This window comes from Telopea speciosissima, chromosome 3, assembly GCF_018873765.1.
Source record: "Telopea speciosissima isolate NSW1024214 ecotype Mountain lineage chromosome 3, Tspe_v1, whole genome shotgun sequence".
Classification (NCBI taxonomy): Eukaryota; Viridiplantae; Streptophyta; class Magnoliopsida; order Proteales; family Proteaceae; genus Telopea; species Telopea speciosissima.
The window spans coordinates 60,469,031-60,496,758 of NC_057918.1; the positions used below are offsets into that span (position 1 = coordinate 60,469,031).

General features: G+C 41.0%; 1 protein-coding gene across 5 annotated transcripts in view; it reads right to left on the reverse strand.

The window, feature by feature from the left end:
- Nucleotides 1-26,971, reverse strand: part of LOC122655968 (protein FAR1-RELATED SEQUENCE 3-like) — a 68,342-nt gene extending 41,371 nt beyond the window's left edge. For 4 of the 5 annotated variants that reach the window (XR_006332026.1, XR_006332025.1, XR_006332024.1 and 1 more), the window contains exons 1-3: nt 26,772-26,971; nt 19,140-21,476; nt 7,112-7,201 (exon numbers count right to left, since the gene is read on the reverse strand). Coding sequence is in view for 2 of the 5 variants with exons in the window: in XM_043850367.1 (XP_043706302.1) it covers nt 7,112-7,201; nt 19,140-21,413 (2,364 nt within the window). In the remaining 3 variants the exon portion in view is untranslated. The remainder of the gene's footprint in view (nt 1-7,111; nt 7,202-19,139; nt 21,477-26,771) is intronic. The other variant, XM_043850368.1, reaches the window with a different exon arrangement.
- Nucleotides 26,972-27,728: the final 757 nt, after the last annotated feature.

Genomic DNA, 27,728 nt, shown 5'->3' on the forward strand with positions numbered 1-27,728 from the left:
GGTTTTCAATTCATTCATTCAAATCTGATGCGTCATTGCTTACAAGATAGTATTTAAAGAAAATAAAATTCCTAATCTAAATCTAAAACTGAAATAAATTCCTAATGTAAGTCAATCACTAATTAAATTATAAAGCAAGCCTATCACTAATTATTAATTAACCTATTAAATTTAAAATAGAGGATTACAAGATAATTCCCAACTAATAAAAAACCCTAATAAATTAATTATCCTACTATACCCAAAGACCCAATTGAACCCGGTTCATCTTGGTTTGGGTTTTCAAATGGGTTCGGCCTGGCTCGTGGGGGAACAGCTCCTGCATCCACTCCCCCGATGTTGAGAAAAACTCGTCCACGAGTTTTAAAAAATGAGAGGATCAACACCACTCAATCAACATCCACATTCAACAGTTTTGATGGGGCCATGATCCAACGTATCTCACGACCAACCGTCATGATCTTTTGATGGCCATTAGCGAACGACATCTCTTCGATGGGAATCTGATCATGGGGTTTCACACTTAAAATTGGACCGCCGTACAACCATATTTATCAAGGTGTCAAGGCTCCTTGGTCGCCTTGGGCGCCTAGGCGGGCACCTTGCCACCATGGCGGCGGCGCCTTGATTTTTTACCCTCTAAAATGCCATGGTCACCTTCCGGCCTTGATAACTATGTGTACAACTCTTCAATTGCTACTTTGATCGGACTCTCGTAGTCCACTTTTTCTATCACCACTGATTCGTCCTCTAAGGACTCTAGCATGCTGCACACTTTATCACAGAAACGGTTGGTACTATCTGCAAACTCTCGAAAACCCAATCGATATACCGATTGAAGATCCCGAAAATCTGATTGATATCGGACAATCCCTCTCGATATTCCTTAGCGAAACGCTCCAAAAGAGTAATAAATTCGACCCTGAATTTAGGGTCGAAGGCCATCGTAAATAGGGAATGTTGGCTTTGATACCAACTGATGCGGATCCAAGGTTCGAAGACCCTATTTAGATCGCCTATGGGCCCCCTAGAATAATAGCTAACTCAAGTCCAAGGTGCAATGGCACAATTGGTAGGTAATGAAGATGGGACATAATAGTAATTAGATTTATTGTGTAGGAATGAACTTGGTAGCAAAGTTGAAACATGGGACATGAGGAAATAAGTAATAAAGGAAGGGGTATTTTAGGAAACTCAACAAATGAAATAAGTAAAACAAAAATCATGGGCTGGGGAGTCTTCTTCAACCTTGCGCTCAACACTCATGGCGGAAACAGTGGGAGATCGAGAGGAATAACTCCATCGCGGAAGCACAACTGAGTCTCCTGGTTTGAGGCTATGATCAAAACCCCAAGCTCTCTTGAATGCACACCATTAGGAGCCCAAGCACTACACAGGTAAGAGGTATTTGATGTCTGAAACAACCACTGGCAAAGAAGGGCAAACGTGATCTAAAGAGTGGTTCTGCAACTCACACATATAGAAAGGTTTGGGAAGGGGATCCACAGGTGATGTCTCCTTACAGTAGGGTTTCCCTTACCCCAAACTGTCTTGATAATAAGGGCTGAATCGATGGAACTCAAACAAATTGTAAGGGCTGTTACTACTGTCCGAGAACGAAAAGTACCAGAAAAGAAGAAGAATGAAAGAGAGATCACACGGAAGAGAAGGGGGATATCGCTGGGAGAAGAAGATGGAGGAGGGGAAGGGAGCTCACAAGCCACACAGGCGCAACCAACTCGGTTTTCAATTCATTCATTCAAATCTGACGCTTCGTTGCTTACAAGATAGTATTTAAAGAAAATAAAACTCCTAATCTAAATCTAAAACTGAAATAAATTCCTAATGTAACATTTGTAAGTCTATCACTAATTAAATTATAAAGCATATCACTAATTAACCTATTAAATTTAAAATTGAAGATTACAAGATAATTCCCAACTAATTAAAAACCCTAATAAATTAATTATCCTACTGAACCCAAAGACCCAATTGAACCCGGTTCATCTTGGTTTGGATTTTCAAATGGGTTCGGCCCGGGCCATGGAACAGCTCCTACATCACGTCTCTTAAAATCACCCGACCAATACAATACCAGATACCGATACTTAAACCTTGGCCGTGGGGCTTCACAGTCTTATGTTGGGATGCAGTTCACATGTGAGGGATGATACACACATGCTACCCAAGATATTGATCATGATGGTCACCAACAGACTTACAGTCGGAAGGGTAAGCGTTCCCACAATCCACAATAGTGATGTGCTTATGTGTGGCATAGAGACGCTTAGCATGAGTTCAAATCATGTTGGTGCTTCATCAGGCCATGGGCAGTATGCGTCAGGTGCTTCTTCGAGCTATGGACATGAGGTTTTTCTAGGCGATTGAAGTTCTGGATACAGTGAGGCACAACCACAACTTAGTTCTTTACCGACATTAGCCACTCCAGAGCAGTACACACGATTCTACTATGAGTGGGGGACACATTACCATCAAAATTTCGACTGGGGTGAGTATTGTGCTTATGTTCAGTCAGTACACAACATCATCCTTGTCGCTCCTATTCTTGAAGACCCTTCCAGACATGAGTTTGATCCACCCCGACATTCTTAATGGCTATAGCGTGACTCTACATGTAAGAAATCTCATTTTTTATAACAATTTCAATTTAACACACTAGTTTGGTTATACATTATTCTCCATTTTAGTGTTTATGCATGATATATGTTATATATTGCTTGTTTAAATTGTTTTATGTATCCAAGAGTGTATTTCCATGTGTATTTTGACCATTTTCATGCGTTTCTGCACCGTCTGATATATATCTCCAATACAATACGATACGATACGTCTCTTAAAATTGCCCGATACGATAACGATACTTTAAACCTTGCTCATACAGGTATTAACCAACGAATAGAAAGATTGGAATGAAAAACTTTGAGTTTATCGTTGGCTGCCAAGAACCGTGGTGCGAAATCGCCTCTCACCTCCTCTGATCTTCTCTCTCTCAATTCATGTCTGATTTCTTTCTTTGCCTTCAGTTTGCTTATCATCTAATTTCTTATATTTCTTCCTTCCCTTTATTCTCTTCCCCTCGCTCTATTTTTTCTTGTCCCTGTTATGCAACTAACATTAGTAACCGCCCATAGGGGAATTCACCGATCTCCTTCATGTTAAACCTTCATCTCTAGGTCGTCGTATCACTCCTGTACCATGCTATATTTGGCCAAAGGATGCCGAATCAATATCAAAATTTCAGGAACTTGGCCGAAGGGCACCGTGTCATTCATGTACCATGCGAGATCCGGCCGAACGGTACCAGATCAATATCAAAATTCTCAGGAACTCGGCCGAAGGGTGCTGTATCATTCTTGTACCATGCGGGATTCGGCCGTAAGATGCCGAATCAACCTTAAATTCTCAAGAACTCGGCTGAAGGATGCCATATCATTCCTGTACCATGCAGAATTTGGCCGAAGGGTGCCGAATCAACCTTGAGAGTTTCAGGAATTTGGCAGAAGAGCGCCATATCAATCCTATACCATCTGTAATTGGCCGAAATACGCCAAATCACCTTAAATTTTCCCAGTGAATCGGCGGAAGGGTACCGAATCAATCTTGAAATTCCCGAAAGTCGACCGAAGGGCGACGAGTTTAACTTTAAATTACCAAGATTTCTAGTTGAGTGGTGCCTTATCACCCTCATTTTTTACCAAGTGGCAAGGTTTAAAGTATTGGTATCCGGTATCGTATCGGTCGGGTGATTTTAAGAGACGTATCGTATCGCATCGTATCGTTTTGGAGATACGTATCGAACAATACAGATACGTATAGAAATGGTCAAAAAACACATGGAAATACACTTTTGGAACAAAAAACAATATAAATAAGCAATATATAACAAATGTCATGCATAAACACTAAAATTGTGAATAAAGTATAACCAAACAAGAGCATTAAATTGAAATTGTTATAAAAGATGAGGTTTCTTACATGTTGTAAACATTTATAGCCACGAAGAGTATTGGATGATGCAAAGGATTATGTTGTAGCACTCCTTGATTCATTTTTTAGTTTAAAAGTGTGAAAAACCAAGATAAATGCAAGATTCTAGACTCTTGGTTGCGGGTTTTCTTTCATTTTTTCGTCAGATTAGGAGTTGTATCAAGTTTGTGAGTGAAAATGGTTTTTTTATGGAATGTATCGGTATGTATCGGTACGTAGCAGTATGTAGCGGTATGTAGCAGTACGTATCGGTAATGTATCGGTATGTATCGAGCCGTAACGGCCGATACGTATTAAACCACCCACAAAACCCTTTACTGGACGTATCGATGGGATCGATACATATCGGTCGTATCATATCGTATCGACCCATATAGGTCGATACATTTCGATACAATTCAAGATAGTTCATTTTTTTAAAAAAAAGAGACGTATCGGTATGTATCGTATCGTATCAATCGATACTTTAAACCATGCCGATTGGTGCCTTGTCACCCTCACTTCTAGTCGAGTGGTGCCTTATAACCCTCACTTCTGGTTGAGTGGTGCCTTATCACCCTCACTTCTGGTCGAGTAGTGCCTTATCATCCTCATTTCTGGTCGAGTGGTGCCTTATCACCCTCCTTTTGGTCGAGTGGTGCCTTATCACCCTCACATTTTGGCTAAGAAGAGCCACATCATATGCATTTTTTATGGATTTTCATATCATTTTCATCATATTGTTTTTGCATATTTGGATTTTATCGAAGAGCCTTATAGTAGGCAACTTGCATGATTATCGACCGATTTACCGAAGAGTGGTTTTATCGTTTCAACTTCGTCACTTATGAGCAAAGTGATGGTAGTACATGATCCTAGTGAAAAATCAGGTGATCTTTTGTCTTCGCCCTTCGGCTGTTGACACAAGCCTCGGCCAAAGAGGGGCAAATATAGACACTGAATTTTGTCAGGTCCCGGAAATGATGACAACACGGACATGGACAGATGACAACTCTCTCAAGTCACCCATAAACCCATAATAAAGACCCAGACACAAGAAAAATGATCGTACCAATCCAGACTCAGTCGAAGGGTGATTCAACCTAAGAAGCCCCCCGCCTGAACTATTGAACCTGTGAGAGCAAAGTCACAACTCTAAGCTGGTTCACCCTTCATCGCCAGTGTGGTTGCAGAACAGTTCCTCCTTAGTTTCTCCAACTTGTTGGGGCCATTGGTAATTGATTCTTAGAGGATCAGCAGTTGCAATTACTTCCCTAAAGCCCCAACTTGATCTGACCTATCGTGGAGGAGATTTCTTCTTCGAACCAGTTTCTCCAATCGCAGGTTTCCTGTTATGATCGAAGGCAGGAGACAACCTTCCATCAATATTATTAACCACATTCCTCATATTGACGTAAATACCCCCTAGTCCTCTCTTATTTAGTTAATATCCTTCCCCTAATATCGATTACTCGAAATACACTTTACTTACACTTTTGTGTCCTGCTAAGTCGACTCTCTATTTCTTCTCACTTGTTCTTATCGTTAAAGCAGACCAAAATTATGGCTTTTGTGGTCTCAACAAGAGGGAGTTCAGCACTTTGAGTTGCAGCGGCAAACTCAAATCCCAAAGTTAACATCAACTTGCAGCAAACAAACCAGGTAAGAACAGCATATCCTTTCACCTTCTCTTTTTGTATCTTTTCTTCTCATTCCTGCTGCTACTTTTTCTTCTTTCTACTTTCAAAATTTTGTTCTTACTAGCCCATCTGGATATGACAGCCACATGTCCAACAATCATGGTTCGAATTTCGGTCTAAATGTTTCGGTTTCGTCCGAAATTGAAACAAAATGATGATTGAAATAGCAGTGTCAAAATGGATCGAAATTTCACTGAAATATCCAGTTAACAATAATCGAAACGTTGTCGAAATCCAAAATTTCAAACCTTGCCAACAATGTACCCACACATATCCATGTGAATCTGCATTTGACGTATGGATTGTCTGCATATAGCCCCATGTCTGATACAGCATAGATGAAAAAAGGAGAAAGCAAAAAGAGCACCGATTCTAAATGGTGGACAAGGCACAGCAAAAAGAGGATTCTTTCACAAGCCAATGCACAACAAAAGCAAACCATAACCAAGGTCATTTTTCACTATAGAGGGATACTCTGAAACTCCAGTCCTCGCAAGAGAATCAGTCAGAGAATTGGGTTTTCGAAATGTTCTGTTCATATAAGATTTATCTAAAAATACGGGAAATTACCCCCACTAAGAGTATTGAGAATTTGATAAGTAGGACAATTGAGCAAACCAACAAATGTCTGTTACAGGAAATCACTTTCAAATTCAGACATGCTAATGTAGTTCCAGATTGGAAGGGATCCAACTAGAAGCCAATAACCAGGATCTGCTATGAACTGGAAAGCTTGGCTAGGCCAAATTAGGGTTTTTAGGTCAAATCAGGATTAGGGTTTAGTGGAACCTAGGGTTTGATGGTAGGGTTAGGCAAGTTAGGGTTAGGTTTCTGGGTTTTTGGAAAGAAGATGAAGGAATCTAGGGTTCGTAATGGTCAGAAAGGGCTGCTACTGCGTTGTTAAAGAAATAAATCAGATTGATGGAAGGGGAAAGAAGAGAGATGAGATCAATCTTCTTGGGAGGAAGAATAGAGAAAAAGAGAAGAGAAGAAATCAGGTTGGGGATGTCAATCCCGTATGCATTGCTCAACAGCACCAAAACTCTTAGAAAACACTTACATTCTTTACTCAATTCATGTCTAATTGATGGGGGATGTATTACATATATATAGACTTTCTATTTCCAAATTCGACTCATTAAAGCACTCCTAATCACTCTAATACACTCAATAAAGTAAACAAACTCAAAACAGAATTCTATCTAGCTATTAAGTATCCTAATCTAACTCGAACACTCAATTTAACTACTAATCCCATGCACTAACATTACCCCCACTATATGGGCTTATATATTAGGCCCATTACATCAATAAACCCAAAAATAAGAAGCCTAAGGCCTATAGAACCCAACCATGGGCCAAAATAAAGTCTTATGAGGCACAATTGACCCAATTGGACAATCTTAACTGCATCACATGCATACCTTAAGACTGATGACAGCTACTCGATTTTCTGGTGTTGAATTCTTATTCTCCATGACCCATGTCATCGACTTGAGAGACGGAAGAACAACCTACATCAATAAAAGAGAGTTAGCCCGTCAACTTGGCCAAATGTCTGCATAAATGATTCTTATATTATCATTGCTAAAACAGAGATAAACCAAATTACAATATTCATAATTCAAATCAATGGTACAGTGAAAGAGTGTTTATGTTTCTATTTATATGACGTATTTTTATTTATGCAAGTGTTTGGTATAATTTATGATACTTATTTTTTACAAATAGAATTCAAAACATAGTTATCAAGGCGTCGCCATGGCATCCAGGCTCCTTGGTCGCCTTGCCGCCATGGTGGTGTCGCCTTGAATTTTGACCCTCTAAAACGCCATGGTTGCCTTCCCGCCTTGATAACTATGATTCAAAATAAATACAAATTTATAAACCGCTTGAGACCTATTTGTGATTTATATGCAGAAATGGTTTATTTCTATCTGTGTTTATGACCATGTGCTCCTGACAGCTTAAATCAAAGGACGATTCAGTGATTGACATGATTCTTAAAAGAAACAGTTTGAAAACTCTCAAACACACAGCAACCGCCGTACAATGCAGCTCTCTTGTCGCCCCTGTTGGCGAGCGCCGCCCTGTCTATCCTTCTGCCCCTCCCCATCCCCTCCGACTTTTCTTCTTCCTCACCCATCCCCTCTTCCCTATCCCAAACCCTTTCTGCAAGTCACCAAGGTTGTGGTGCTGGTTGGATACAGGAGGGTATTTTAGTTTCTGGGAGGGGAAGTGACAATCATAGGATTCGTAGCAGATTGAACAAATTCTCTACCCTCTGCAATTTCAAAGTTACAGAGGTTGAAAAGAGCAAACGGTTTAATTTTTTCTCTTTAATTTTAATTCGTAAATGGAGAAATACAGAAGAATGAAAAATAGTGGGAAACCTGATGGCCAAGAAAGGGTTTGATGTTTTTTCTTCAGAATGTCTCTTAGGGGTTTTACTATATATAGAGTTCGGGAAGCCTAAAGATCAAGATGGAAATAAACGCATCCTATCCTACAGATTGAAGTTTGTACTTATACAAATCAGATTACAAGGAACATATTTGGAATCGTTTTTCTTCAAGAATCTTGTACCCGCAGTGTTGCGGACTCTGATTCTCTGAGGTCCCCCTCTTCAAACATCGAAGCTTTCTCTTTCTCTTGAGGAGTGATAGAACTTCCATGCTCTGAACCAGGTTCGAAGACAATCCATGGCAGGGCAAAAGTTTCACCGCCACCTCCCCTGAACTCCTGCCCCCTCCCCGAACTCACCATAGCTTCTCCCCTAAACTGTCCACCATCCCCTCCATTTAAATCTCCGCACCATCTCCCCTGAACTCCCTGCGGCCTGCCCCTCTCTATCAACTTCCAGCCCCCTCCCATGAACTTTCCCTGAACTCCCCATAGCCCACCCCTCTCTCAACTTCCCCCTTCCTCACCCCAACCCCCTGTGCAACCTCACCCCGTCCATGACGCTTCCCTCTTCCAACTAGTTTTCTTGGGCTGCATCCTTCTTTTTCTTGTTAAAAGTTGATGTTCTCCGACAACACCAACCATGTTCCTGCGGATTCTGCAATGGACCCCCGCCACCATCATCCAAACCCACTAAGAAGGTAGGACTCTCTATGATAGGTCAGAATTGATGCTGAAAATTGATATTCAATCGCTGGACAGAATAGAAGATCGACCACTTTGTTCAGCAGCAGATTTACTCTTTGACCGCAGGACTTGTAGCAAATCACAGTATCACACTGAAAATAAAAAAATAAAGAAAAACAGAAGATATGATAGAAGAAGGATAGAAGGATAGGATAGGCTATCTCAGCCTTGGAACATAGAAACTACTAAGGCTTTATAGGATCCAGCCTTCTAAACAAACAAGGAAACAAAAATAGAAACAACCTAAATGAAATAAAATAAACTTTCTAAAACTGCAAGTAGAAACTAAACTTTGGCAGCATTAGGATAGGATCTCTCTCCACTTGATGGGCCCACAAAATCTCCTAAAAAGCATCCCCACACAAGGCAAATATGGGTTGTGACACTGTTCATATGAACACTAATGCAAACAGTGTTTTGGTCTTTTTTCTTCATATTTCAATCTACATCAACTCTCCCCCAGAAGAAATTTGACCTCGAATTTGAATAAGTGTAGGACTGTTCTTCATGTTATGCACATGTCTTCAGTCCATAGCAGAATTCAGGTAGTGCTTTGAAGATACAAATGTAATCCAGAAGGTGTGGAGTTCGTTCTTCAAAGTACTTTGGTGGAATAACAAATTCCACATTTTCAACTTCCACATCATTAGTCGTGTCCATGGGGTTGTCCAAGAATGTGTCTTTGACCTTCTCTGCTTCAAACTCAAGCCCTTTAAGTTCCTCCTTGTCATTCACAATCTCCTCAATGGTTACTTCAACCACCTTGTCAATTATAGTGTCAAGTTCCACATCGTCCTCTGCCTCAACTTTGCTTGCTTCAAATTCTTCAATGCAAGCCCCGACATTCAAAACATCAAGGACTAGCTTTTCTTTGTCGATTGAAATTTCTAGAACGTCTTCAACATTAATCTCAACTTCATGTTCTGCTTCATTGATTAAAGATTTCTTCTCTTGTTGGTCTTCCATCTTCAAAGCTTCAATGACTACCATGGTAGCATCTGTTGGAAGTGGGGGGCGATGGAGACCAAATGTGAATTTAATCGCTCAATAGAAGCCATTTGGCCTTTTAGTTGCTTCATGCTCTCTTCAAGTGTAAATAGCTTTTGGGGGTAATCTTGTCAAGGGGAGAGCTTTCTGCGCATATGTTCGGGTAGGTACTTGTCCTTCAACTCGTACTTGATCTCTTCCCAAGTCTTAGGTTCACATCTTCTAGCTCTAAGTCTCTCTTCATGAAGGTTCCACCATTGTTTTGCATAACCAGTCAATCGGGAGTAAACAAACCTAAGCTTCAGCTCCTCTGTCGGGTTGTACCAGTCAAAATATTCCTCTAGAGAATCCAACAAAACAAGGAAGAACAAAAGATCCCTCTGCCCAGCAAAGGAAGGAACTTCTGACTTCATCATCCTTGTATTAACATCAACCCATCGATTGGAACATGCAACCCTAGTTAAGATCACAAGCACAACTCAAGTACAGGTACTGGTTCAGATTTGTAGCAGTAAAGAAACGAGATATAAAATATCACATCTCCAGCCAAGAGTGTAGTAAGACATTACCCTCAATAAAAGATCCAAATAATCTCAGCAGTAAAGGTCTTGGTTAACAGATCACCAAATTAGAAACAGAACCACAATTAGAAGGTTAAAGAATAGAGCTCAAACCAGTCAACAGATATGCCTCAAACCTGGGTCGAGTAGAGCTCTCCAGGGGAGGAAATAACCCTTCGAATATGGGCCTGATCAGATGAATACTTGCAGAGATATAGCTGTTATGTCAGTTACAGGGCAGTTTTCTGATCTTCTAAATCTGTGTTCAGAAAACCTTCAAAGGCTGGTCGAGTGTGGCTTGTATGGAGAAGGAACAACCCTACAAATCTTACTCCTGTTGGTTGAAAGAATGCTGAGATCTGGGTCTTCGAATCAGTAACAAAAAATAGAAAGTTGATACAGCCAAGTCCTGGTTTGTCTCCTTCGATCCAGCTAAAAAGTCAGGGTTGTTGTGGGGCTGTTAGATCTCAAAAGCTTGAATCAAACTCTAGAAACAGCACTTGGAATATTAGGTGCAGGGGTTTAAAACAAAATAGAAAATAAGAAGACGAAGGGAGATCGAGTAGGGACGAAGACGGGGGTTATGTTAGATGGCTCTGATACCAAATAATGTAGAAGTCAGTTCAACTAAGAACCACTCTACAGTAGTATTGATGAAAAGTCAGAATTGATGCTGAAAATTGATATTCAATTGCTGGACAGAATAGGAGATCGATCACTTTGTTCAGCAGCAGATTTACTCTTCAACCGCAGGACTTGTAGCAAATCACAGTATCACACAATGAAAATAAAATAATATAAAGAAAAATAGAAGATAGGGTAGGGTAGGCTATCTCAGCCTTGAAAAATAGAAACTACTAAGGCTTTATAGGATCCAGCCTTCTAAACAAACAAGGAAACAAAAATAGAAACTACCTAAATGAAATAAAATAAACTTTCAAAAACTGAAAGTCGAAACTTGGCAGCATTAGGATAGGATCGTTCTCCACTTCATGGGCCCACAAGATCTTCTAAAAAGCATCCCCACACAAGCTCACCAAACTTATTATTTAGGGCAAATTTCACGGACACCCCCTCTAAGTATTCAATATGTCACGGACATTCCATACTTTGAAAAAATCTCAGACTGCCCTTATTTAATGATTATATTTCAACTAAGTCCAGTCCGTTAGTCTTTTGCAGTTAAGTTGCTGTTAGCATTTTTATAATGGCAAAATTACCCTTTCAACAGGGTGAACTCCCCATAATACCCTTGTTGAAGTACTGTTCACGTGACACTATTCACAAACAGTGATTTAAACTCCTAGTTCTATTTTAAGTTATTTACTTCCCTTGTTTTTAGTTTCCTATTTTCCTTTTGTTTCCTATTTTACTTTTGAGTTTGAGATGTGGATTCCTATTTGTTCTAGAAGTCTGCATTCCTAGCTCTTTCATGTAATTATGTTATTATAAATAGAGTGGTGTGTGAGAGGCTGGATATTCATTCTATTCCAGTTTTCCTCTCTTTTCTTTTCTTCATTCTCTTCTTCTCTTCTTCTCTGCTGGTCAACCTTCTTTTAAGTTCTGCTACATGGTATCAGAGCTTCTCTGTTGAGGAGATTTGCTACCTGCGATTCTGATTGAAGGCTATTACAGGCTTCTCGTGTTGGTGCAGCACCCTATGCTGCTTGTGTGTGATTAAACCCTAGTTCGATGATAACGTATGGACAACTAGGGTTTCAGATCTGTTTCTTCTTCACGCATGGAGTACAATCTACAATTCTGCAGTTGCGATTTTGGTTTCTGGTTGTTCTGCACCTGCAACTCTGTGTTTTGAAGCTGTTTCACATCTGCGATTCTTTTTTTTGGTGTTTTGAAGCTGTTCCACATCTGCGATTCTGTTTTTTGAAGCTTCCCTACATCTGCGATTATTTGTCTTTGAAGATTCAAAGGTTCGTGTGTGTTGGACAGATTGGTTTCAACTCAATCTGTTCGATTGTGTGTTTTCTGCTTCTCACGACATCAGTTTGTGTGTTTCTCGATCTGCTTAACTCAGATTTTTGAGTTCTCGTTTCGTCCAAGTATTCTCTGTTCCACAATTCCCTGTTATGACTGAGACAAAGGACAACTTTAATATTCAAATCACCATCATTAAACTTAACAGTGCTGGAAATTATCTCTTATGGGCACAAGCTGTCCGTGTTTATATCAATGCCTGTGGCAAATTGCAATATCTTTTGAATGATCCTCCTGACATTGGTGATTCTAAAGACCCTACCACTATCAAGACGTTTGACGACTGGATGCGAGAAAATGACACGGTACTTACTTGGTTATGGAATAGTATGGAACCTGCTATCTCAGCCAATGTTATGTTTCAACCCACTGCCAAGGGGGTTTGGGATGCCTTGAAACGACGGTTTTCATCTGAACAGAATTTAACTCGGGTCTATGAATTATACTCTACCTTGTTCACTCTTCAACAAGATGATAAATCTCTTAGCGAGTATTTTAATATCTTACAAGGTATTCGTGATGAAATTCGTGTACATCAACCATTGACCCTTGATTTTGATCTTCTTCAGCGCCGGGAAGAGGATTTTTATGTGTCTAAGTTTATACCAGGGCTAAACACTACTTATCAATCTGCCCATGGACAGCTTCTTACTGGGGAAGCAGTCCCTTCTCTTGATGAGGCCTATTCCAGACTTCAGCAGCCCATTACTCCATCACGATCTGATCCTCCAACTAAGGACACATCTGCCCTCTTCACGACTAGTCGTGGACGAGGTTCAAATTGAAGTCGTGGCAGCACAAGTGGTCGTGGACGTGCTGGTGGAGGCCGTGAGCAGCAAGGTGACAGACCACCACCAAAGTGTACTTTTTGTGGACGCCTCTATGATACTGTCGATCAATGTTGGAACAAACATGGTAAACCTGACTTTGCCAATACTGCACTTTCTGAGGGCCATTCTGAAAAGGCCATATTGAACGAGCCAGTCACTGCATCCTCTTCAGTATCTGCTCCTGTTTCTCGTGATGAGTATCTTCAACTATTAAAGCGTCTACAACAACTTGAGCCACCTTCTCACACTGGTGCTTCGTCTTCTGCTACTGTAGCTCATACAGGTACATCTGCTTTTATTTCTATTACTTCTGCTCCTTGGATTATCGATTCAGGAGCCTCTACTCATATGACAGGTAAATCCTATCTACTTGACAACTCCCACAAGAGCTCCATCCATCTAAAGTCATTCTTGCGGATGGCTCCTCTATGGATGTGACCTCTTCTGGGACCGTTCATTTTTCTTCTTTTCCCACTTTACAATCTGTCTTACATGTTCCTAATTTTCCTCTAAGTCTTATGTCTGTTAGTACCCTCACCAAGTCTTTAAATTATTCTGTTACCTTCTTTCCTTCTTACTGTGTTTTTCAGGATCTCCAGACAACGCAGACGATTGGTGGAGGGCGTGAGAAGGATGGTCTCTACTACTTTGAAGAATCTTCATCTCTAGTTGTTGTTGCTACATCATCTACTGTTTCTCCCTTGTTATGGCATTACCAATTAGGACATGTCGCCCTTTCTAAGCTTCGCAAAATGGTTCCCAACTGCAAATCTCTATCTCACATCGAGTGTGAGGCGTGTGAACTGGGCAAACATCATCGGACTTTGTTTCCTCTTCGGACTGTCAATCGTAGTTCATCCTCATTTTCGTTAGTTCATTCTGATATTTGGGGTCCTTGTCGTATTAAGAGTCAGTGTGGTTTTTCTTACTTTTTTACATTTGTGGACGATTTTTCTCGCCTTACTTGGTTATATTTGTTAAAGGACCGATCAGAATTTTTATCTGTGTTCAAACAATTTTATTCTAAAATACAAACTCAATTTGGCACTTCTATTAAAGTTTTTAGATCTTATAATGCTTTAGAATATGTTCAAAGCGAAATGTCTTCTTTCTGTACTGATCATGGTATGATTCATCAAACTAGTTGTTCTTATACTCCACAACAAAATGGAGTTGCCGAACGCAAAAACTGTCATCTCCTTGATATAGCCTGTTCTCTTATGATCCATATAAATGTCCCTAAATACCTATGGGGTGATGCAATTCTAACAGCTTGTTATTTAATTAACCGTATGCCCTCTGATATTTTGGATGGTGTTTCCCCCTTCTCTATTTTATTTCCTGATGACCCCTTATTTCATATTTCTCCTCGTACTTTTGGCTGTGTTTGTTTTGTCCACAACCTTCGACCCGGACTAGACAAGCTATCTCCTCGTGCCACTAAGTGTGTGTTTTTTGGGTACTCTCGCACACAAAAGGGGTACCGGTGTTTTGATCCGGTTGCTCGTCAGTATTTTGTTAGTGCCGATGTTACCTTCTTCGAAACTACTCTTTACTTTGGCACTTCTCCTGGTCCTGATAACGCCGATATTTTTCGTGTCCCCTTACCTATTCCTGTTCATACATATCCACCCTTGCAGGTCTATCAGCGACGCCAGGTGAAGCCATCTCCCGTAGTACCAGACACTTCTTTGCTTCCGCTCTCCACCTCGACTGCAGCGCCTGAGGATCCTCCTCTACCGCCTACTGACCAGCCCATTGCCCTTCGCAAAGGTATCCGCTCCTGCACTCGGTCTATACTTTATCCTATTTCTCAGTTTGTTACTGTTTCTCATCTTCCTCCTATCATCCGCCAGTATGCATTGTCTATTAGTTCTCCTGACATTCCCACCAGGTATCAAGATGCTTTACTTCACCCCGGGTGGAAACAGGCCATGGATACTGAGATGGATGCTTTGATGGATCGCAAAACTTGGTCTCTCACTCATTTACCCTCTGGCAAGGAGGTTGTTCGGTGCCGATGGGTCTACACTACTAAATATTTGTCGGATGGTTCGGTTGAGCGGCTTAAGGCCCGATTGGTTGCTAAAGGCTTTACTCAGACCTATGGGGTCGATTACTTTGAGACCTTTTCTCCCGTGGCTCGCCTCACTTCTGTTCGTGTGCTTATTTCCTTGGCCACCAATCTGGACTGGCCCTTATTCCAACTTGACATCAAAAATGCTTTTCTCTATGGGACTCTAGATGAGGAGGTCTACATGGAGCAACCTCCAGGTTATGTTGCTCAGGGGGAGGCTTCCACTAAGGAGTGTCGTCTTCACAAGGCTATTAATGGGTTGAAACAATCCCCTCGAGCCTGGTTCGACAAATTTAGCAAAGTGGTTGGTGATTTTGGGTTTGTCCAATGTTTTTCAGATCATTCTGTCTTTGTTTGCCATCGTCAGGAGAAGATTGTGGTCTTGGTTGTTTATGTTGATGACATTATTGTCACTGGAAATGATTCCCAAGGCATTAATGATGTTAAAGCTTATCTTCACCGCCATTTTCAAATGAAAGACTTGGGGGAACTCCGATATTTTTTGGGTATTGAAGTTGTTCGTTCTTCCAAGGGTATTAGTCTGTCTCAGCGAAAGTATGTTCTTGATCTACTATCTGATACAGGACTCTTAGGGTGTCAACCAAGCTGATACCCCTATGGATCCTAACTTGAAATTTGGTGTTGATGATGGTGATCCGTGTTTTGATCCACATCAGTATTGTCGACTGGTGGGACAGCTTATATATCTTACTGTGACTCGCCCTGATATCTCCTTCGCTGTTGGGGTCGTCAGTCAATTTATGTCTGAGCCACGTCAGGCTCACTGGGATGCAACTTGCCGTATCATTCGTTATCTTAAGGGGTCCCTTGGTAAGGGACTTATTTATCACAAAAATGGGCACACTTACATTACTGGTTATTCAGATGCTGATTGGGCAGGCTCTGCTAGTGATCGTCGTTCAACGACTGGTTATTGTACGTTTATTGGTGGTAGCCTTGTTTCTTGGCGAAGTAAAAAACAAACTACAGTTGCTAGATCTAGTGTTGAGGCAGAATATCGGGCTATGGCTCATACAACTTCTGAACTCATGTGGTTGAAGTCCCTTATGCAAGAATTGGGAATTATCATGTCATCACCAATGGAGATGTATTGTGATAATCAAGCCGCTATTTACATTGCCAGTAATCCACTATTTCATGAACGGACAAAGCATGTTGAGGTTGATTGTCACTTTGTTCGGACTGCTGTGTTACAGAAGCTGATCTCTACTCCATATGTTTCGTCGGCCAATCAACTCGGCGATCTTTTCACCAAAGCTCTATTTTGGCCGGCTTTTGTTCGTGGTTGTACCAAGCTGGGCATGGGCGATATATATGCTCCAGCTTGAGGGGGATTGTTGAAGTACTGTTCACGTAACACTGTTCACGCGACACTGTTCATGTGACCATTGACGTGAACAGTGATTTAAACTCCTAGTTCTATTTTAAGTTATTTACTTCCCTTGTTTTTAGTTTCCTATTTTCGTTTTGTTTCCTATTTTACTTTTCAGTTTGAGATGTGGATTCCTATTTGTTCTAGGAGTCTGCATTCCTAGCTCTTTCATGTAATTATGTTATTATAAATAGAGTGGTGTGTAAGAGGCTGGATATTCATTCTATTCCAGTTTTCCTCTCTTTTCTTTTCTTCATTCTCTTCTTCTCTGCTGGTCGACCTTGTTTTAAGTTCTGCTACGACCCTTAAGGGTAAAACCCCAAATCTCATTCTCTCTGTTCATCATTTTCACCAGGCGGCGCAAGAAACAAGAGCAGCGTCATCGTCCCAGGCCCAAAACCATGGCCGATAACCTGGTGGAGGTGGAGGGTATGGGTACGCCCCTTGGGGTGGATACCCATACCCTGCCACCGGCTAAGGATATCCCGTTGGTGGTGGATACGCTCCTTGCGGCGGTGGCGGCGGCGGCGGCGGCGGATCAGGTGGATAACCAGCGGCCCCTGGCGGAGGATGTAACAGGTTCACCTGCTTTCGATATTGCCGGCAACGGAGCAGTAACTTTATCATTGGCCTTTAGCTTTTCCAGTAGGTTTCCTGACCTGATAACTGACGAATTGTGCAAAATTTCCTTTACCGACGCTATCAAGCAGCTCCTTGACAGGGGCATGTACATCGCCGATTTCTTTATCGCCACCGAGACTGCGATCGCAACGTAATTGAAAGGCAAGAACAAGACCGTTCTTCTGAGCCGCGATTTCATCGATGTTGAATTTCATATGGAAATTCCAATTAAGGTTCGTACAGCCATCTTTGTCGATTGGAGTCTTCTATTTGGTCCGGGAATCACCACCGAGAGTAACAACGACATAGACGTCCATTTTGCCGAACAGATTAGAGGGGGTGTCCGTGAACCTCAAATATGGGAAGGATTTGGCAATGGTGCTTCGCAGGTGAACGGCGGAGGCGGAGGCAGAGGCGACGAAATGGAAGGCAACGTTTTGAGAGCAGGAGTGTTGGAGAACCGATTGGTTGGCTGCCATGGATCCCCTTAGGTAAGCTGTGTCAAGCGTCATTGCTACGTGGACTGTATGATCGGAGCAAAAGTAGGATCCTTCATGGTGGTCGCTGCTTTCATCATCTGGGATTGGGGGACATTCTGGAGAATTGTAGAACTCAGGGGCTTCTCTGAAATTGGGAGAAGCAGAGGAGGTGGTGGTTGTGATTAATGAGAAGCTTAGGCTGAGCATAAGATTCAGAAGATAGAAGATGTAATAGGGTGTTGGTTTGGGCAAGTTTCGGTTCTGCCTCAGCCAGTGTATTACAGAGAAGAAGAACTGAGAAGGAAAGGGAAGGTGGGGGGAGTGGAGGTTCGCTTTCTTCTTCCTTATCTGAAAGAAGCACTTAAAATTTAATTTGTTCTTTCTTTGCTTCTCTCTTCATATCTTGGCACTCTTGGAGAAAGTAGTCTCTTTGTTAGGAATTTTTTTTTGAAGAGATAAACCCTAATTTTGTCTACAGACACAGAGGGTTGTGAGGGGTTAGGTAGAGACTTTGACAGAGGAAATTGAATTTATTTTTGTTGGGTTTTTGTAATTTTTTTTCTGGTTTAATTTCCATGGCTGTTGTTGCGGAGAATGCGATTGGTTCGGATGATCAGTTCATCCATCATCATCATCGCCCTTCTGCTGCTACTGCTACTGCTATTCTTACTGTTGGTGATGTTGCTCCAAACTCTGATTCCAAATCTGAGTTTCAGAACGATGTGCGCAAGCTCGTTGATTTGCTACAGAGGTTCAGAAGAGGTGAAGAAATGAAATGAGAGTTTTTTGTGACCAGAATTTATTCTCTCTGGTCGGAGAGAGCGTCGCCAGCAGTGCTACTGCTCACCGTGTCGTACTTTCATGTTTATGGGCTTCTATGTGAAATCAGTGGCAGTCGGAGAGACAGTGGTGGTGATGAGGAAGTTCAATTTGGGAAGATGATGGAATCTTCGTAATTTTTATTTAAATTACTAAGAGGGTAAAATCGACAAACTTTGGGTGGTAACCTTGCTTAACGTCAAGGGGAAGGTTGCCATTTTGACCAAGTTTGGCAAGTCCGTGACATATTGAATACTTAGAGGGGGTGTCTATGAAATTTGCCCTATTATTTATTATACAAATTATTGTCTATTGCTACCAAATAACATTTATTTTACAATCCACTAATTGTTATTGTAAGTAATTATTCAAAATTGGATATAAAAATAAATATAACTCATGCCAAAACATTTTTTTGCTCGTTAAAGGTGGGGGGCTTGACATTTTTCTTACTACTCTGAGAAGCAAAAAGTTGCTTCCTAAAGCTAATCCAAACACATTGTAAGCAAAATAAAACATGCCATGTTTTAGTCCTCCATACCATGTTATCAGGAGGGCCATCATCTCGATTAAGGGAGATAGGAGCCATGTGCAGAAGATTCAAATCTGCAACAGATTGAGCAGGCAGACCAACATCATTAAGGTTAAAGCGACGTGTCATTTCATCTTGCCGAGGCCATAATGTTGGGGTCATATCTGAAACCTGCACAGGAGTTCTCTTGGCACTCTCTTCCTTAATACCACCAGTAACCTGAGAGGTAGGAGGTGTGACTCTTGCAACATTTTTCTTTGCAACAGCAACCTTCTTACCACCCTCTCTCACAGCTCCCATTGCCATATTATAGGTCTCCACAGCAATTGCTCCTTCCTCTGCAAATCGTATGGCTTCCCGACAAAGATTGTTGTATCTTGCAGTTAAGGTTTCTTGACCTTGCAGGTCACAACTGCGTTCATCTGACCCTAACCCACTCTTGGCATTTCTCGTCCACCTCTTCAAGATGTAATGAGATGGAAGTGTAAGAACATTTGTCACTGTAAAGACTGTCAATACATGTCTACAGAGAATACCTGAGAATTCAAACATCTGACAGCTGCAACTAGCTCTCATCTCAGGAACATTCAACGTGACGATGTATGCTTTGTGGTCATCCTCAAACTTTGCAACCCTATATGTGCTAATTGCCCCATCTCCCTCAATTTTGTTGGCAGTATACACAAAAGTTTCAACCAGTTCCTCCTGGAATTTTGTAAATATTTTCTTAGTATAAAGGTTTGCTGCTTGTTTCTCCATAGGTGATGGTGTCTTCAGTACTGGTGTGGTGCAAATAGTATCAAAATCTGCTTCTACCTCTTTTTCAAACCAATTCTCTACAGCTCTTTCATACTGCTTAAAGAACAGTGGTAAAGTGGTCTGTTGATTCACATAGCCATCAAAAAATGAAGTGAGAGTTTCAATCCCTTGGTTACAAGAGGTTGCAGCAAAGAAAGTATCTCGAAAATACACTGGGACCCAACGTTGACGAGCATTGTACAGTGCTTGAAGCCAATCATTTGCCCTAAGTTCGTATTTATCCACGAGAGAGGCCCAAGATGATTCAAATTCCTCAATGGTCTCCGTCAAGTTGATGCAATTATAAAGATCTCCTTGGAAAGTAGAATGTGCATGACATACATGAGCCAACCTTTCTTGTCCCTCTCTTAAGATGTGCCACTTGCATATACGGTGGCGCGTTTCTGGAAATACCTGAGCAACCGCTGTCTGAATGGCTCTGTCTTGGTCAGTGGTTATAGAGACAGGAGGACAACCATTCATTGCTCCAAGCCATGTCCTAAATAACCAAACAAAGGAAGCTTCAGACTCATCTAAAAGCAGAGCACAACCAAACAACACCATCTGCCCATGATGATTCACTCCTGTAAAAGGAGCAAATGGTACCCGATATTGATTTGGCCTGTACATTGTGTCAAAGGTGACCACATCACCAAAATGACTGTATGCTGTCCTAGACCTTGCATCTGCCCAAAAAACATTAGTCATGAAGTTATCATCATCAAGTTGTATTGCGTAGTAGAAACCAGGGTTCTCAGCCTGCATCCTCTTGAAGTAATCCAAGAGATTTTGAGCATCTCTTCCAAGGGTTCTCTTTCGGCCAGAAGTTCTAGCATAATTTGCAGGGCCAACATTCCTAGCAGGGCGAATAGATTCTACAGGAGGAGTGTTCCTTACTGATCGAGTTGTTTCAGCAGACACACGATTTCCATCCATTTGCACGTACATAGTACCACCAGGAAGTATCTGCACCCCTTGGCAACCATCATTTTTTGCCACACCAGCAAAATGTCTGCGAGGTCGGAGGTAATGCACCTTACTAGGACTCACTGTTGAGTGGTTATGCTCCTTAACAAACATGGTGACAACCCATTTGTCTGTATCTTTCCTTTCTATCTTAAGCATCGCATTGCAGCTCCCAGTATTCTTCCTTTTCAGACCCCCTCTAGAACATACGAATTCTCGAGATGTAATGGTCCCATCAGGCTTTGCATGGTTAACGTGACCAACACAGGTGCTAAAACCCACACGCCTGGCATATGCATCATAAAAAGTCTGAGCAGCATCCTCGGAATCAAATTCCATCTCCACATGTGGTTCCCCACTCCCATCTTCGTCTTGAGAATGTACTTCTTTTTCAGTAAAACTATCATCCACTTTTGCTTCACTACCACTCCCATTAGGTTCAGAATCTCCCTCATCAGCTCCAGCACAGCATGCCATGTTCTCCTCTTCCACATTTATCACTCCGACGTCCATGCTCATCGACTGTTTAGTATCAACACCAGTATCTTAATCTATCGGCATACTTCAAAGTTCAAACAGTACCTGCATAATACATGAACGAATAAGAAAAAACAATAAAACAACACAAAAGGCAGTAAGTGCCTCAAATAAAACAATATATACGTATATGCATACATAGAATGGTGGTCCTGGAATTGTGCTTCACTTCACAAAACCGTAGGATATGTAAGCCTTCTTGTCCTAAGATTAAGTGGTGGAAATTAAAAGGAGAGTTCTTGATTCTACTTTCGGATAAAGTGATCAAACAAGGAAAGGGGTACCTTGAGGAAGAACCCAACACGATGTGGGACGAGATGGCAGGGCTGTATAAAGAAGGTTGCTAAAGAGGTGCTAGGGGAAACGAAAGGTATTCGGCATGCCCACAGAGAGACTTGGTGGTGGAACAATGAAGTCCAAACAGCCATTAAGACCAAGAAAGCTTGTTTTAAGTTATGGCAAGGGTCTAAAGAGGAAGAGGATCTATCAAGATAGAAGTGATGCAGATTCATCATCGAAATGGGTTTATTTCTGTAAAAATAAGTCTAGGGTTGGGATATTTATATGTTGGGCCTTTGTTCCCAAGGGTTTTCTATGTACTACGCCACTTTAATGAGCCTAAACTAGGGGTACATAGGTTGCATACGGGATTAGCCCAATACTTAGTTTATTTTTCATGTTTAAATTGAACCAATGGAACCACTGGTCCAATTTAAGTGAAATGTTCCTAACTTCCTATTGGCTGATAGGGTCTTATATCCTATTGGTTACTTAGTAATCTTCTTAGTTTAAGTGTTTTAAATTGTTTTAAGTAGTTTAATTATACCTCTCCATGATTTATGAAGAGGGAAGAGTTGTAATAGCTTTAGGATTTGGCCTATGGCCTTTTATTATAAAAGATTAAATCGAGGGAGGCTCCCACACAGATGAATATTTGAAAAAACAAAATTGTTGGCTATCGATTGTTGCTGCTTCTGCTCTTTGGAGTGTTTGCCTTGTGGTTCTATCAAAGAAGAAGGGCAGGAGGATCTCCTGTGGCTCTTTACGCCGTGATGGCTGAGAGGTTCTTCTCTGAAGGTGGTTCTATCCTTCAACCCTGTTCAAGCTCCTGCCAGTGAATTTCTGCTGCAACTTGTTCACTAATTTCTTCTTCTAATCCTCTAATTCCCCCCCCCCCCAATTGATCCCCTTTATTTTTGTGTTTGAATTCCATTAAACCCTAGATCTTGCTGCCCAGCCATATTTGACCATCAGAATGATTTCAAATTCAAACCACAGCCTCCATACTACATCCCCTCCACTCGATCCAACTTGCAGCCCCATCCTCCCTCTCCAACCCTACTTTGCCTTGTCCCTGTGAAACCAAAAAAAACCCTAAATTCCAGAATTAGTACTTCCAGCCAATAAAAACCTTCCATATTTGGATCGAACCTCCCTTTCCCTACCTGGGAAATTCGACCCCAGCCCTAGCCCTAAAATCCCATTAAAAACCCTAGTTTTAGCCTAAGTTCTAAAACCCAAAACCAGAAACCCTAACCCTAATTTTCTGAAATTCAATTTTTTAGTTAAACATCATCCAAAACCTACATTAATAGCTTCTCCTAGACCTACCCATCAATACCCTATAAGATTCATCTCCATATTCATAAACCTAACCCTAGATTTGACCTAAAACTGCAATTCTGTCCTACTGAGACTGCAGAACCAGCAGCCCCTTGATTCCTTTGTTATTAGATCCTTGATAATTGGCCTCCAGTAGGATCTCTCCCTATCTAGAGCTACATTAAGAAGTTTGCCAAAAACAAAGCCAAGAAGATCATTGGGAAAGCAAGAGCCAAGAAATATGATGACCTCTACAATAATCTAAATTCGAAAGATGGGGAAAAGCCATTTTTAAAATAGCAGAAGTGAGAGAAAGGATGACCAGAGATTTAGACCATGTGCGACATATTAAAAGCAAGGATGGCAAAGTCCTTATAAAGGATGAGGACATTGAAGAGAGATAGAAAGCACTTCTTCAGGCTCCTTAATAATAACCCCACGAGTGACAGGGTCACGGAAAGCGTCATTCATAGAGATTCCTCTTGCGTAGATATGTACGCAAAGTTAGGATGCCCGAAGTGAAAGAAGCAATAAGAAAGATGAAAGTAGGCAAAGCTCCAGGCCTAGACGAAATCCCAATTGAGGTATGGAAGAACATAGGACTTTGTGGTTTATCCTGGCTAACCAAGTTATTTAACAAGATCATAACCACTAGGAAAATGCCAAATTGCCAGATTGCCAGATGAATGGAGGAGAAGCTTTGTGGTCCCAATTTACAAAAACAAAGGAGATATTCAGAATTGTAACAACTAAAGGGGCATAAAGTTATTGAGCCATATGACGAAGTTATGGGAGAGGGTTATTGAAGCCCACTTGAGAAAGGAGACTACTATATCAAAAAACCAATTCAGATTTATGCCAGGAAGATCTTCAATGGAGGCAATTTTCTTACTAAGGAGATTCATGGAAAGATATAGAGAGGGCAAGAAAGATCTTCATTTGGTCTTTATAGATCTGGAAAAAGCCTACCACAGAGTTCCTAGAGAGCTAATCTGGAACATTTTACAGAAGCGAAGGGTGTCATGTAAATAAGTAGACTTAATTAAAGATATATGTATGGTGAGGTGGTGACTAGCGTAAGAACAGCGGGAGGCAAAGGTAGTGAATTCCCAATCTCAATTGGACTACAGCAAGGATCAGCCTTAAGCCCTTATTTGTTTTCACTTATCATGGATGACTTAACCAGGAGCATACAAGGGGAGGTCCCATGGTGTGTGATCTTTGCCGATGATATCGTTTTGGTAGATGAGACCAAAGCAAGGTAATGCAATCCCAGGGGTTGGAATCCCTATGTGGATTCGCTGAAGGGCCCACCCAAGTAAAGAAGTACTCAAACTCAAAGTTGAATGGCAATTGGCAAAGCAGTAAATAATCTCAAGTTTTAAGAAGGATGGCAATCTTGTAATAACCAGAATTTTCTAAGGGTTAGATTGAAAAGTGGAAGTAATTTGGGACACAATAGTCTTTTGTATTTTCTGTACAGGGACAATGTTGGAAGCAATTATAAGGTATGGGATAAGACTGAATTAGATTAAAAGGGGAGGGATATTTTAGGAAAAAGCTATAAAGAAAATTAAAAATTAATTCACAATAAAAGTGTTCCTTCAACCTTGAAAAAGGGGTTGCAGGCGGTGGAACAAGCTTGAGTATGGATGTTCGATCTCAGCCAAAAGACATCAGTTGGACTCAAAATTTCAGGCGATGGGAACTACTCCAATGCCCTACCAAATGCAACTCATAGCAACTCGATAGATCCACAACGGACAAATAAATCTCTGAAAATAATTCTTGCAGTACACAAATAGGCAGCGGTAGTTCCAGATTTGATTGCACAGCTTCTTCGAAATATTGTTCAGAAATTGGGAATGATGAATCGCTTCCTGCAGAGGAAACCTTTCCCAACTCTCAGCCCAAACTAGAATCAATCGATCAAGATTTAACGAGATATAACCTCAACCAACAGCAATGGCAATGACGGTAAACCAGAGGTGTTGCAGATTAGAAAATAAAAGGAGAAGATAAGAAAAGGGTTAAAACAGAAGGGGAGAAAGAGAAACGAGGGGAGAGAGCAGCAAATCAGAGGAGGGAAGAAAGGTACGCAAACAGCTCTTGGCAGCAGCCCTAAACAAGCTTCTTTCAATTTCTAAAATCCCAAATCTGACTATACGCATGGTCACAAGAGTATTTAACAACTCAAGCAATCCTAATCCTTGTCGAAGTCTAAATTAGAAATCGACTCTATCTTGGATTCAATAGAAACAAACTTGTAATTTAAAACAAAAAAACACTTCAACTCTAATTGGACTCTACCTTCCTACGACTCTTAACATGAATAAAAAAATTAAAAAGAAAAACAAGTCCTAATTCCTACGCATAACTGCATCACAAGGATTAACGCCAAAGTGGAACTATGGAGATCAACCTTGGAATCAAATGGTCTGAAAATAAGTAGAACTAAGACCGAATACATGATGTGTAACTTTAGTAGCTTTGGGTCGGATAATGATGTGGTGAATATCGAGGAGAAGGAGATCCCACAAAGTGAACACTTAACATATCTGGGATCAATCGTAAACATGAAAGGCAATATAGATGACGATGTTACCCAAAGGATTAAACAGGGGCAGGCCTAAGATAACATTAAGGGAAGTGGTGAAGAAAGACACGCTTAGCTTAGGCCTTACTCCTAGTATGACCTCAAATAGAGCTGATTGGAGATCAAAGATCCATGCGGTCGAACCCATTTAATTGGTCTTTGTTGTTGTGATGCCATTTTTGTATTCACACCTCTTCGAAAGCTAGAGCAGACATGTTGGGCAGTTAAGAAGCAGTAAGTAACTAAGAAGGGTCAATGCCCTAGAGTTTAAATCGATGTTGTTTGTCCCCCCCCCCCCCCTTACTCTTTTTACTTCTTTAATGTTATACTATCAACACCCTTTTTAGTTGTGTCCATGTTGTTCCCCACCCCTATTACTTCCTTATTTTTAATCTATTGCATCTTATTGGATCCATGTCGCCGACCTCATTAATCTCAGGATTTAAATTACCGAAACACCTTCTTATTTCAGTAATACAGAATTATAACTGCAGGCTGATCTGTAGATCAGACCCAGCCCTTCTTTGGGATTTTCAAGGGGACCCTAGGAGTCAAACTCAACCAGGGTTTGAGAGTCTTCTGAGCTCTGGTTCTGAAGTCAATTAAGATTTTCCCTTTTTTCTGTGAGTTCCAAATTTCAGAATTAGAGTTTTAAAAATCAATCCAAACCAACCATCAGATTGTTTTCATATTTTGGGCCTAGTATTGAATGGGTAAGGGGGCAATTCGATTTCAATTCCAACCTATTCTAATGGCTTGATTTTAATTAATTTAACCGAGAGATCACTGTTTTCTTACTTACTTTAAATCAAACTGTTGGATCGATTCCATCTTTTGATTCTTGTTCTTCATATTGGTTTTTGTTTCTTAGAGTTTGGCTCTCATCTGAGAGAGTTTGATTTTCTATCCTTTTCTGGTTCCTGTGAGGGAGGCTAACTTTCAACCCCCCCCCCATCAGTCAAACTCCATGAAACAAATTCTCAGTACATTTCGCAAAATATAAAAGTTCCAAGAAAAAGCCTCAAAATACCAGAGTTTAAGAACGAGATATTTAAACAGATCAATTACAAGACTCAAGAATCAAACCATTGAAACTAATGGAAACATATTCAATTTCTGACTACATAGTAGGAAAAACCGACCATTTGATCAAAGAGAAGTGAGCCCTGTCAGATCTTCACCACATGATGCGCACTGAAGCAAAAAAAAACCAACTGAAATATGAACTGTATCTCTCTTTAAGACTCCTTAGCTCCAATTTCTGAACAGATAGAGGAACAAAGGGATTCTATCTAGGGTATCTTTAATCAAGATTTTCTTCCAAAGACGAGAAACATCCATAAGAATGAAACCACTGGCTTACGGGTATTGCAGAGATCGAGGGATGAAGAAAAGTCAGAAACAGAAGGACTTCGAAGGGGATTTTTGGGGTTTCTAGGGCTTTTTTTTTTTGTTCTTCCCGTCTCTTTTGCAGGCACTTGCAGAAGAAGGAGCAAGAGAAGAAAGATGACGAGTATGCCAGACGCAGATTCCTGATGACATAAAGTTAACGGGAGATCACAACCGTTTGATGAGGACTAATGGTTTAACATCTTCGAGGGAATCCATCTTAACCCTACGGTTTCAGATCCATAAAGAAGAGAGTCAGGATGAGGGCGACGTTTCATGATGCGACACACGACGGCAGTGATCGGTCTCGTTCTGGGATCGGTGAATCGCCTGAATCGGTATCTGACAAGGGTAAAATGATAATAAAAACAGATTTTTTTTATGAAAAAAATAAGGGTAAATATGTCTAAAGACGTTGAAAATCTGGTGTTCGTGTTTGCAATCGCACCCCCTGAGGTTTGTATTAAATACAGAGTGACCCCTGTGTTTCTAAATTATACAGCCACACCCCTTGAGTGGACGGTGTTAAATAATACATTTTAAATACCAACTTTGCCCTCTTCTAATATCCTGTTAATGCTCAGTGGGAGATTCCAACTTTACCCTCTTCTAAGATTATAAACCAAAATTGATAAACCGTTTTTACTGTTGTCTTCTTCCTCAAATTTGAAGTTGCCACCATCGTTGACCTGCAACTCCACTGCACATGT